Raw genomic sequence first — 13,612 nt, 5'->3', positions numbered from 1 at the left:
ATTCACTTTCATTGAACTGAAAAGGCCAGCATGGACTTCCTGCTATAAATATTTTATTTTGTGTTCTGTGGTAGAAAGTCATACCGGTTTTGTATTTGATTACAGAATTGTCATTCTGAGTGAATTATCCCTTGAAGTTTTGCTCCAACTGATGCTGTGCAAAAACATAGCCAATCCAAATGAATAGATTCATCTCCTTTGCAATACTACCATCTGTTATGTTCATTTGCTTGAGCCTCGTAAGAAAAGCCCAGGAGAGAAATGTTTACCTCTCTGGCTTTTTCACAGCAAACTAAAATGAGTCACGACGCAGCTACGGGCATTATTGAGATGGTGATGGATCATTTCACTGAAGACAGCGAGGGCACTTTCACCGTGCAGATCCAAGATGGCAGAGCTAAGGCCCAGTCTTCTCTGGTGCTGATTGGAGATGGTGAGAGCCAGCATCGCCCTAGGGCTTGCAGAAGCTCACATCTTGAGATATTGTGCTCTTCTGTTGAACTCTATTCACTGACCTCTTATAGTTTCTGCTTTATTTTCCTGTTCCAGCCTTCAAGGCAGCGTTGGCTGAGGCGGACTACCAAAGGAGGGAGTACATTCGTGTGAAAGAGGGTACTGCACTCATCGAGTTGATGTAGCTGTTGAATAAACTTCTGATAGAGTGAATTAGACCCTGTGGTTTTGTAATGCTATTACTTTTTGAGGTTTACAAACAAGCTTTTTCATCATCGACAGAATGTCTTATTGGTTCCCTGCTGAAAATGGCTTCAATGAATAGTTCACACAGAAGTTATAGTTATGTAATTACAAAATGATATTTTCCTATATCTTCGCCTGGAATGTTTCCATGACACTGCAGAGCGGTGTCTATTAGCTGTTCTTACAACAGGATTTTTTTATTACTGCTGTTAATATAATTGTTAAATAAACATACATTTAATAATGGAGTTTCTAAAATATGCTTATATATGATATATAGAGTTAAAGGAGACATATCATGCTTTTCAATCGTTCCTTTTTACATATAAATCATACATTTGTGGTCTATATAAAGCGGAACTGCAATGCTTGGGTCTGAATTCCTCATTATTATAGCTCCACAGGCCCCTTTTCTACCCCTTTTCTGATGTGCGTCTGAGAGCAACTCGTTTTGGTCCGGTCTCTTTAAATGCAATTGAGACACTTCATACCCCGCCCCCTCTCCAGGTTGCAGAGGTGACACTCGGTTCAACTCCACCCCGTTCGGCCATTTTTGTAGTTTGATAGCAGAGATACATTATATAGCGGCACATAAACTTTTTATTCACACGTTATTAACAAAATGTCAACAACGGAAGATGTTCCGTTCCAGCCTTACATGTTCGAGCCAGAGTCGGAGCCAGAGCGAGATGAAAATGAAGACGACGAACCTGCAGAACAACGTCTTCATATGGATGTATCGCAATGGTGTGTTACTGTATTTACACATGAAACTTTGGTATTCCGACCTTTTACCACCGTGTCGATTTATTTTGATTAACATGTGCGAGGGAGAGAGAGCAAGACAGCGTCTAGTTTGGAGACGGTGAAGTCTTGTTTACACTTTCGCCTGTCACAAGCGAGGCTGTTCATCTACATTAGACGGTGTAATGAAGCGTGTGGGTTACTACATCCAACAACCGAACATTTTAACTTACCCTCTCGTAACTTCTGCATCCTTTAGCTTGGACTACAAAATTGCAGCGAGAAATAAAAATGGCGGATTGCTCGAAGTGTTGGGCCGGAAGTCAATTTCCTTATTTGGCAGTTCTGCTGCAAATACTGTGATGTAATAGTTCAAAAAACGTAATAGAGAATATAAAAATCGTAACAGGTTGAAAAATATGACCAAAACAGAATATAAAGATATCAACGAAGCACCTGAAGAGAATAATTTCAACTTTTCTGTACTTCTAAACACTCCAAATATACAACAAAATGCATTTAAGGGCTAAAAAAGTGGATTTAGCATGATATGTCTCCTTTAAGACACATTCACTACATACAGCCATTATCTGGGCTTTTCCGAATAAGGTATTCGGCTTTGTGCGCATCCCTATTACTGATTATCATGTTGTTCCAAACTATCGTGCTTCTGTAGAAGAAGACATTTTGGTAAAACTTTCTATGAAGACCATGCTTATAATGAATTATAGCTCAATTTAAGTATTACTATTTTATAAATATATTTATAAAGACTAATTAAGACCTACACTGCATTAAAAAAACAGTTATGTCACCATTATGTTCAGTTTAGTTATATTATGATTTTTTTCTTCATTATGATGTTTTTATTCTCACCATGTGCTCCTTTGTTCAGTTTTACGTATAAATGGGGCTATAATTAATTTTAAGCATGTACTTCATAGAAAGTGTTACCGACATTTTTTTAAATAATATTCCAGTCACTCTTTTCCCCTCAGTTCCCTATCGTTCGGTCACTATGACGTACGTCGTGGTGACCGACGAATAGGAATCTTGCTAGAGAGGCCAATCTACTTCGAGTGAAACTAAAACGAGCCAATGGCGTGCAATAATTTGCATCAGCTGTTCAGCCATGCAGCGCGGGTATAAATGAGCAGCAGGTGCGATTACACTTCAGCTTTTTGCTTCGGAGCGATGCTGTTTAATCTACTGAGTGATCAAATAACGAGCGAGCTCTTCAAGATGATCTCTCGTGTCTGGTGCAGGCGATACAGCGCAGCAGCGGGGTCAACTTTCCTTTTCTCTCTCTTTTGTTTTTGTGTTACTAAGCAAAACAAAAAGGCTGTTTTCACAGCTGGTAATGGTGTGCCAAGAGCGCCGAATAGCCGTTCTTACGGCTGGTAAGACCGCCGTGAAGAGAAACAGCGCACGACAGGTTGCACATTCCTGTCTGTGTCCGCTACGACCGTTCCCCTGCGCGCTTCAGTACCAAGGAGAGCATTCCCCTGAAAGAGCTTACATGGGTGTGAGTTGCGTCTTTCTAAAGATGACATTCCACCTGTGTGTTTCTGGTTGCGGTCGTTTCCTGTCCTCACTGACGGCCACGATCACTATCTCGCATGCCTGGGAAGCATGTGAGTCTGTGTTCGTGGGTGGTTCATGTTTTCGCACGGGAACATGACCACGTCGGCACGCCGGTCAACTCTTCTTTCTTCAGAAAGCTTGAGTCCCCTCTGTTGTTGGCCAGCCGCTGCTTGTGTGTAAAAGCACAGCTGCAGGTCTGCTCGACACTCTGGGAGACCGTAGAGATCAGCGAGAGCTCCTCAGCATGTCGTGTGCCGTCGAGCTGCCGGGCTGCAGCGCAGTTGGCATGGCAACCCAGCGCTCGCTCAGCGTTCTAGGTGCGCAGTCTCTTTGTCTATTCTCTGCTGTAGCGCCCTCCCTGGTGGTCACTAGGAGAGGTCTACTTCAGTAGAATGGCTTGGGTGATCTGAGAGCTGAGGGCTTCTCCTTCGGGGAACCAACCTCCCTCTCTAGCGCATCACAAGCTGTGCAGCTTCTGCCTGGGATTGCTGGACCTTCAAAATTGGAGGAATCTAGCGTTTCATTCAGGGCTCCAGCTGAGGGCAGATGTCGATTGCTGCATCGGAGAGAGGGGCTGTTTTGTTATGGAAATGATGATGCTGAGTTCCCACTGTAATAGTGTGTGTGCTTATGCTGAATCAGATTCAGAACTGACAGTCATGCTTTCCCGGGTCTTTCTCGGATGTGCATTGAAAACTTAGAAGTATGGAACTATTTGGTGCCAAAATATGGAATGCCAAAAGTGCCAAATTCTACATAAAGTTTTCACCTCTCTCGCTACCCTCGATGGTGGGGTGGCTTTGCCTCTGGCGAGCCACCTCTGCCCTGCATGCGAGGCTAAGGCACTCTTATTACACGAGGGTAGTTCTGAGCCGGGGTTGAGCTGCGCTTGTCGACTGACCGTGTTCAGGTTACAGGACAGGCCTTTGGCCAGACGATGTCCACCTTGGTGGTCCAGAAGCGCCCCTGGCTGTCCTTGCACAGGTGCGAGAGTTTGTCAAAGTACGCTTTCTCGATGCTCCCATCTCACCAGGTGGCCTTTTCGGTGACACTGTTGAGAACTGGCCCAGCAGTTCTCTGCAGTCAGCAGCAGACTTAAGCACTTCCCCCGACGTACCACCAGAGTGCCTCGTGGACCGCCCCTCAGTCTACTCGTCGCCAAGGGTGTCATCCCCTGCAAAAAAAGGGAAAAAAAGAAACGGCATAGCCTGCTAAGACTACTGTGTCCTCTGCAGGAGGATGACACCACCCGTCTCAGCCGCTGTTTAAGTGGTCAGTGAAACAATCAACCCTGAGATGGGTGACCCGGAGATGGGTGGAGCTGCTCTCTCCCGGTGGAGGGCCGGGGAACAAATCTTTTGAGTCAAAATGATGTTCCACCACTGGAGTCACAGTGGTACCTAAATTCTCAAAAAAAAAAAAAAAAGAGCAGTTCCTCTATCCCTGGGTCTGAAGAGGGCCATGAGAGCAGTGGGAGGAGAGAATCCTCACCATTCTCATCCGCCTCTTTTATCGCCAATGGGCAGCAGTGTGCGGTTCGAGAACGCGACCAAGCTGCCTCCTGCACCTCCTGCCCTGTGGAAGTGTTGCTCAGCACACTCAGACTCCGCTACGGGCCGCCTCCCAGAGAGAGCCCCCCGAGCCGAGTCCCTGTGTTCTACCTCGCTGCCCCACTCCAGGTACACCTACGGTCCCTTTGGTCCTGCTTGCACGGTCTCTGCAAGCCTAGTTAGCGCTCCCCAGTCCGTCTCGCTGGCTCATTCGGACCATCAGGCTCGGCTATGCGATTCAGTTCCCCCGGCATCCCCCCAAGTTTCGGGCCATCCACTCCAGTACAGTGAGAGCAGCCGATGCCCATGTTTTGTGCGCGGAGATCGCAGTCCTACTGGCGAAGGACGCAATATAGCCGGTCCCTCCAGCCGATATGAGGTCAGGACACTACAGTCCCTACTTCATTGTACCCAAGAAAGGTGGTGGGTTACGACCTATCTTGGATCTGCGAGTTTGGAATCGGAGCCTTCACAAGCTACCTTTCAAGATGCTTACGCAGAGACGCATTTTCGAATGCATCCGTCCCCGAGATTGGTTTGCAGCGATCGACCTGAAGGACGCATACTTTCATGTCTCGATTTTTCATCGACACAGGCCATTTCTCGCTTTGTGTTTGAGGGTCGAGCATATCAGTACAAGGTCCTGCCCTTTCGGCTGTCCCTGTCTCCCCGTGTCTTCACGAAAGTCACGGAGGGGGCCCTTGTTCCTATGAGAGAACAGGGCATTCGCATTCTCTCTATCATTCTAACTATCTCGACGACTGGCTCATACTAGCACACTCTCGAGATCAGTTATGCGAACACAGGGACCTCATGCTCAGGCACCTCAGCCAGCTGGGCCTTCAGGTCAACTGGGAAAAGAGCAAACTCGCCCCCGTGCAGAGGATCTCTTTTCTCGTTATGGAGTTGGATTTGGTCGCACAGACAGCGCGCCTCACAGAGCAACGCACTCAGTCGGTGCTGAACTGCTTGAACACGTTCAAAGGCAGGATGGCGGTCCCACTGAAATTCTTTCAGAGGCTCCTGGGGCATATGGCAGCAGCAACAGTGGTAACTCCGCTTGGGCTGCTCCATATGAGACCACTTCAGCACTGGCTTCACGGCCGAGTCCCGAGATGGGCGTGACATATCGGCACTCACCGGGTGACAATCACACCGGCGTGCCGCCAGACCTTCAGCCCGTGGTCAGACCCTTCGTTCCTTGGGGCAGGAGTCCCATTGGAACAGGTGTCCAGGCATGCTGTGGTATTCACAGATGCCTCTGCCACCGGCTGTGGTGCCACGTACAACGGGCATGCAGTGTCAGGGGTGTGGACGGCCCCCAACTGCATTGGCACATCAACTGCCTCGAGTTGCTAGCAGTACGTCTCTCTCTGAGCCGCTTAAAGAGGCCGCTACAGGGCAGAGACGTGCTGGTCCGTACGGACAACACTGCGACCGTTGCGTACATCAACCGTCAAGGTAGCCTACGCTCCCGTCGCATGTCGCAACTCGCCCGCCATGTCCTCCTCTGGAGTCAGAAGCATCTGAGGTCGCTTCGAGCCATGTATTCCCTGGTGTGCTCAACCGTGTGGCCGACGAGCTGTCATGAGCTGTGCTCCCGGGAGAATGGCGACTCCACCCCCAGGTGGTTCAGCTGATTTGGAGAGAGTTCGGGGAGGATCAGGTAGACCTGTTTGCTTCCTCAGAGACCTCCCACTGCCAGCTGTTTTACTCCCTGACCGAGGGAACACTCGGCACGGACACACTGGCACACAGCTGGCCCCGGGGCCTCTGCAAATATGCATTCCCCAGTGAGCCTACTTGCACAGACCCTGGGCAAAGTCAGGGAGGACGAGGAGCAGGTCCTTCTGGTGGACGCGGAGGTTCTAGGTGACTTAACCCCAGAGGTACTTAACACCATAACTTCTGCGCGCGCGCCGTCTACGAGACGTATGTACGCCTTGAAGTGGAACCTGTTCGTCGATTGGTGTTCCTCTCGCAGAGATGACCCCCGAAGATGTTCGATAGGGTCAATGCTTTCCTCCTTGCAACAAGGGTTGGAGCGAAGGCTGTCTCCCTCCACCCTCAAAGTACATGCTGCCGCTATTTCAGCATATATGGCAAAACAGTTGGAAAGCATGACCTGGTCGTCAGGTTCCTTAGGGGGACGAGACGATTAAATCCTCCTCGTCCCCCCTCCATACCCTCTTGGGACCGTTCCCTAGTGCTTTGAGCACTTCAGGATATGCTCCCTTTGAGCCTTTGCAGTCAGCAGACTTAAAGCTTCTCTCCTTGAAGACTTTGCTGCTGATTGCACTGGCCTCGATCAAGAGTGTAGGGGACCTGCAAGCATTTTCATTCGACGAATCGTGCCTAGAGTTTGGGCCGGGTGACAACCATGTTGTACTGAGACCCCAGCCTGGCTATGTGCCCAAGGGTTCTACCACTCCCTTTAGAGACCAGGTAGTGAACCTGCAAGCGCTGCCCCTGGAGGAGGCAGACCCAGCCCTGGCTTTGCTCTGTCCCGTTCGTGCTCTGCGTATGTACGTGGACAGAACTCAAAGCATCAGGACCTCAGACCAGCTTTTTGTCTGTTACGGAGGCCAGCAGAAGGGAAAGGCTGTCTCCAAGCAGAGGATGGCCCACTGGATAGTGGATGCCATCGCCTTGGCTTACCAAGCTCAAGGCGTGCCCTGCCCACTCAGATTGCATGCACACTCCACGAGAGGCGTTGCATCCTCCTGGGCACTGGCATGTGGCTCCTCACTAACAGATATCTGTAGAGCTGCGGGCTGGGCGACACCTAACACATTCGCTAGATACTATAGCCTACGTGTAGAGCCTGTGTCCTCCCATGTTCTCACCCTAAACGGGTAGAAGCACTGTGAGTACCGGCTCTGTCGGCTTGCTGCACCCTACTGTGATTCCTTATTGCTCCAGAGTCAAACCTGTTGAGTCCTCCAACACCCTCGGCCCGGACATGGCTAGCAGTACGTCTCGCTCTGAACCGCTTAAAGAGGCCGCTACAGGGCAGCAGCTGTGGCGCTTTGGTAGGGATTCCTATTCGTCGGTCACCACTACGTACGTCATAGTGACCGGACGATAGGGAACGTCTCGGGTTACATATGGTAACCCTCGTTCCCTGAGGGAGGGAACGGAGACGTACGTCCCGTCGCCACATCTGCTGCGACCCGCCGGGGCAGCCAGCTCACCGGCTCGGCTCCTCAGCAAAAAACTGAGGTGCAATCGCACCTGCTGCTCATTTATACCCGCGCTGCATGGCTGAACAGCTGATGCAAATGATTGCACGCCAATGTGTATTGGCTCGTTTTAGTTTCACTCGAAGTAGATTGGCCTCTCTAGCGAGATTCCTATTCGTCAGTCACCACGACGTACGTCTCCATTCCCTCCCTCAGGGAACGAGGGTTACCATATGTAACCGAGACGTTATGTTGTAGATTCTACTCAAACTAGTAGATTTTGAAAATTTGTAGCTTTACGCATCCCAAATGTTGGGCATCTTGGTCAGGCCGTAAGACAAGCTAAACCACCAATAGGCTGGTTTAAGTTTTTAGTTTCTTTAAGTAGGCATTCTATGTGATTCTTCAAGTTCCTCATCATTTCAAAATGTTTGTTTACCAATTTAATTTTTCAGGCCCTCACTTTACGGAGTTCCTCTCCATTCAATATGGGGATAACGCCTCAGTCTCTCTTGTTTGCAAGGCAAGTTGAATGGGAATGATTTAGCCCAAGCAAATTGAACGTCTTGGACTGACTGATGATATATTGGTGTTTTCTTGCATGTCTGACCACTTTCAGGTGGCTAATTTGAAGAAGGAGTCTGCGTTTCAGTGGTATAAAGACAGTGTAGAGGTGATTCCTGAGGTGCCTGCTGACTTGAACTCAGGAGTCTGCAAGTTCGCCATAACTCATGTGAGCACTTCACTTCATAAACACTGGAGTTAGAACTTAAAAAATAAAAATAAACTTTGATGCACAGTCGGAAATTTTTTCTACTTCTCTCTTAATATGCATGGTGTCTTAATATTGCAATGCTATACATGTGTATATGGCTAATTATTGTGATATATTTTTAGCAATTACCATTGTTTTTTTCCATGCTGCCCTCAGAACAAAGAGACTAGTGACCCATTTTTGGGTCGTGACCACTAGTTTAGTCAGTGACAGGCAGCATGTGTGTTTTGTGTTTTCTGTAATCAAAGTTTAAAATATATCAGAAGTGTATTGAAGCACACTCAATGTTAAGTACCATAGCTAAGGTTATTTCAGTAAACAGACAAATAATCCCTGCTGGACTGTTAAGGGTAATTGTTCTAGGGTTTTTTCAGTCAATATTCTTCCCATTTACAAAAACAGCTCGTACAGCCTCAATAAATACAGCAAAGCTTGATGTGTGACACAATTATACTGTATTTGATGTAATCGCTCCTGACATCTTCTGAAAAATAACATAAGAACATTTCACATGAGAAATAACCTTAAGAGCTTTTGACTCCCAAAGGATTGAAACCAGAGGTGTGAATCAATTGAGTGCTGTAGTAATTTTATGTAATGCTGGTTATTCTTTGACACTTTTTTGTCAAATGTATTTTTGCAAAACTATTTGAAATAGCTATAAATTACTCCCAAGACAATGTAGCACAGAAACTGTTCTGCCGGTAATGCTCTAAAAAAAGCATCACTCAGGTGGCCTGTTTTTGTGAGATGCTGATTTTTTTTTCTTCCATTTTTTTATTTTTTATCCTGATATTCTAGTTCTCCAAGAAGGATGTGGGACTATATAAAGCAACCATCACCGATGACAGAGGTCAAGATGTGTCACAGATTGATATTTCTGGCAAAGGTACCATCTCTCAGGATTGTCTTATCAAATACAGAAAAATGTGTGCTGGAAAATGTTCCACAAAATGTGTTAAAGATGTCTTTTTTGTCACCTACAGCTTTTGATGACATCATAAATGAGCTCAGTCGTATCTCTGGTGTGTATGACATGTATCATTGTGCTTGTCATTTGGCTCTCAAAAGCCAGTATGTCTTTCCCTGTGTTAACCCCAACTGATTTTAAATCAGTCTTCTTTCACCCCTCTCTCATCGTCTCTGTAAATGGAGTCTAACATTTAAATGGGCTAGAAATTCAATTATGAACTTTTTATATTTCCCCATAGTTCATTTTTAGTGCTGCTCTAGCAGTCAGGGTCTTGGTGAGGAATTATATGACTGTAACCCTAGACTGTAACTCTGATACTTATGATAAAAATATACCATGTTGTTCTGCTATTTAGGTGAATGAAAACATATCTAGGTGAAAAAAAATGTACATAATTAACCATATTAGTAAAGCCATCAAAAGAAATTCATACCTACAGTAGATACAAATACAATTATAAATACTACAGTAATATACTGTATTACAATTATACAAAACTAATATTACGCTATTAATTTACAAAGTTTTTAAAATCTTAAGAAATTTTGGTTGCACTTTCTTTTTACAGTATGTGCAGTTACATATACTCACAGTGTACTTACCTAAGAAAGTACTGGGTAATATAAGGTAACTACATGGGTTAAGGTTAGGTTTGGGGTTGTTTCAGGGTTAGTACCTAGTTATTACCTAGTTATTACCCAGTTATTGCGATTACTATAATAAGTACATAGTATGAACATGGGGAACAGGACTTTAAATTTAAAGTGCTACAGAAACTTTTAACTGCTAAAATACATAAAAATTATTGAAACATAATATATATATGATTTTTTCAGGGTGTTTTCCTAGTGGTTTGGAGAATGGATGGATAGATGGATGGATATTATTTTTTGAATTATAGTAATGAGAATTTGGGAGGAAAAATATAATGACATAATGTCACAATGCAAAATATATATTTATATATACTTTTTACTGATTTTAAGGTGAAATACTGTATGGCCACGTTCTTGACATATTCCGCATATTTTCACATACATTTTTTTATACATAATCAATGTGAACTACAGCGGTTGACCAACTCAATGAATTTCTAGTACCACCTGATCTCAGTTTCTATTTTCAATCTTTATGATGCAATTACTTACCAACACTTTTTTTACTGCAACTGTGAGAAGAGCAGTTGTTCATTTTAGATGAGTGCACTTGCAAATCTATGTATAAATAACAATAGGAGCTCTGCTCAAACACGTGGTGAATATCAGCAATGCAGCTTTTTGTCCAACCAGCCCCTGTTGGTGAATTTTAAGATCTCTTTCCTTCTTTTTTGACCTGGACAGGATCCAGTGCCTCCGAGTTGTCGATTCAGTGCACTGCGGAAGGCATTATGATTGTGTGCCATATGAAATATTACACCGAGGAGATGAAGATCCATTGGAAACAAAAGTATGCACATTTTCCACTATCACTTGAAAAGATGTCCTAGAATAAAAAAAATTACACAAATAGCCTAGAAAATTAAATGCACATGCCTCTTCATGTCCCCAGGCGTGACAACAACACTACATGTAAACATGATCTTCTGATTTTGGTGTATAATTTTGTGTTGTTTTAGTGTGAGATGTACAAAAAAAAGATTATTGAACTACAGAAAATTACAGGAATAAAGAGTCTGTCTTGTTCCACACTCTGTTGTCGACACAAAACAAATCATTCTGATTGCAGTTGCCTAATGCTCTGCCCTGGAGGTGATTCAGAAGCATGTGGAATACTAACATAGAGAGAAAAGCCTCTTCCTGCTCGCATGGGTTCTCAAATCCCTGTATTAGCATTTTGAAGTGGCTATTCTGGGTCTTTCCTCCCCATGTTGCACGTTTTGAATCTTACGCAAGGCAGGTATTAATGCAGGGGTGATTTCACATTCAGTTGCAACACAAAAAAAAAAAACGCCCGCCGTGTCTAATTTTACTCTAGGGACATGCTAATTTGATGCTCCACTTTTAAAAAAGGCATGTCTAACATTTAATCTATGGAAAAATGAGCAAACAATTGAGTTTAAAAAGGATTCCACAAGCCTTTGTTGAAACATTTTAAAAGCATTGATGTGCATGCGCTGCGCTTGCACATGGTCGTATTGGTTTTGTAATTCTCTCATTGATGAACAGATATGTATCAGGTCTCTGTGCATTCATTTGCTCTTTGTGTTTTAAGGGAATCTAAAATCACTGCATCAGATAGAATGCGAATTGGTGGCAACCCAGCAATGGCAACTTTGGAGATAGTCGAACCTACTGATAAGGATAAAGGATTGTATATTATTGAGATTATGGATGCTGAGAAGACGCACACTCGTAACCTGGACCTCTCTGGACAACGTGAGTTGTTTGGATGTGTCATTCTTTAATACTGCTTTCTGATCATTTTTAAAGGCATTTAATAATAGTTGACCTAAAAACCTTCTGGACATAAAACTTCCTCCTCGTTTAATCCTAATGGCTTCAGAGCGGGTCGTAAATAGTCACGGAAAACTAAATTATGCCTGTTTTAGCATAAAACAACCTTGACTAAATATTGTAAGTGGACCTCAGGGGAAAAAATATTAATTCAAAATGTATGATGCCTTTAAATGAAAGTATTGTGGAAAATAACCCTTTTATATTTGAACTTAATTATCAAGTGAAATACTTTAAGAACAGCTCAAACAGTTTTCAAATCACCTCCAATGAAAAACGCCACATTAACACTGAAGACTCATGTTTTCAAAGTGATTTTGTCTATTTTCAAAGGCTTTTTCACTCCAAAATCCTACACCACATTTGTTATAACCAAAATGGTCACCTGAAACGCGTGTTCTGGCATTGATCTTGTGTAGATGTGTTTAATTGGAAGTAAAGGCCAGTATTACAGCTGCACACAGGAAATGTATTTAGGGAAATCCAGGGATGAAAAAATGCCATCATAGTATCAAAGGTGCAGATACTGGCAGTGGTTTCAGTTAGTCAATAGACTGTGTGATGACAAACATAATCAAGGGCTGGTGTCTGACAGGTCATGCAATTTGCTGAATGGTGACAGTAATGAGTAGGGGAAGAAGAGCTATTTCCAGTGAAGCAGGAAAACAATGCTATTAAATTAATGAGAGCTGATTTTCTTTTTATGCTGTGCCTCCGGGACAAGACGCGGCAAGTAGAGACAGTGCAGTTTTCTTAAAAAAAAAAAAAAATTGTATTCATGTTTTATATGCTCTTAACTTTTATTCTTTTTTTTCCTGTTTTCCCCCCTTTAGTCTACGACAACGCCTACGCAGAATTCCAGAGACTCAAGTAAGATAACCAGTGCATCAGGCCACCACATGGCTTTCCACGTCCTAAATGTTTAGAGATGCAAAGCATGTGAGCTGCACATTAGTGTTTGGATAAAATATAATGGTCTGCTAATGAACTCAACAATGCTATTCTTGTTTTGCCTTTCAGAGCAGAAGCATATGCTGAAAAGAGTGAGTATACTCAATCACTCCCAACACTCTCGGGGGTCCTGCTTTGAAATGTAATTATATTCCTAAAATTAACTTTGCAATGTTTTCTTATCAGATCGTGGCAAAGTGGTTGGTGGTCTTCCTGATGTTGTGACTATCATGGAAAAGAAGGTTTGTTCAAGCTCGTTATGTGTGAGCCATAACAATATGAAAAATGGATGCAATGCATAAAGAAATTGGAATCTGATCTGACTTTCCTTTTGAAGAAAATCATGTCAAAAACACCACAAAATGTACACACACACATATATTTTGTTGTATGAATATACAGTATGAACATGTAATATATCAAAAGAAAGAAAAGACCCAAAAGAAAAGAAAATCCCAACTACTCCCCACACCCCACCCTCTGAGGAGGGTGCTGGAGCACGAGAGGTTGTTAAGCACTTACATCAGGCTCAGATTGTGGACTGATAATATGTGAGGTGTGTCGCAATAGTTATGACCTGTCATCTGATTGGTTCAGTACAACATAGATTGGGCTTCATTGGGATTGGGGACCCAACACAAATCTTGCGGGAGCGGGTAATTTTACCTTGGCTGCGGGTGGGAGTGGGCGACTTCAATGAG

At 44.2% G+C, this 13,612-nt stretch overlaps 1 protein-coding gene across 1 annotated transcript in view; it reads left to right on the top strand.

The window, feature by feature from the left end:
- Positions 1–13,612, top strand: part of myom2b (myomesin 2b) — a 74,636-nt gene that overhangs the window by 48,814 nt on the left and 12,210 nt on the right. Inside the window, exons 25-35 of the mRNA XM_081351161.1 lie at positions 289–433; positions 550–612; positions 8,215–8,282; positions 8,379–8,492; positions 9,336–9,423; positions 9,521–9,559; positions 10,848–10,953; positions 11,719–11,882; positions 12,794–12,830; positions 12,981–13,003; positions 13,098–13,153. Of these exons, the coding sequence (XP_081207287.1) occupies positions 289–433; positions 550–612; positions 8,215–8,282; positions 8,379–8,492; positions 9,336–9,423; positions 9,521–9,559; positions 10,848–10,953; positions 11,719–11,882; positions 12,794–12,830; positions 12,981–13,003; positions 13,098–13,153 (903 nt within the window). The remainder of the gene's footprint in view (positions 1–288; positions 434–549; positions 613–8,214; positions 8,283–8,378; positions 8,493–9,335; positions 9,424–9,520; positions 9,560–10,847; positions 10,954–11,718; positions 11,883–12,793; positions 12,831–12,980; positions 13,004–13,097; positions 13,154–13,612) is intronic.

The sequence above is a fragment of the Scardinius erythrophthalmus genome, assembly GCF_964197995.2.
Source record: "Scardinius erythrophthalmus genome assembly, chromosome: 21".
NCBI classification, from domain to species: Eukaryota; Metazoa; Chordata; class Actinopteri; order Cypriniformes; family Leuciscidae; genus Scardinius; species Scardinius erythrophthalmus.
This window is presented reverse-complemented; position numbering and strand designations above follow the sequence as displayed.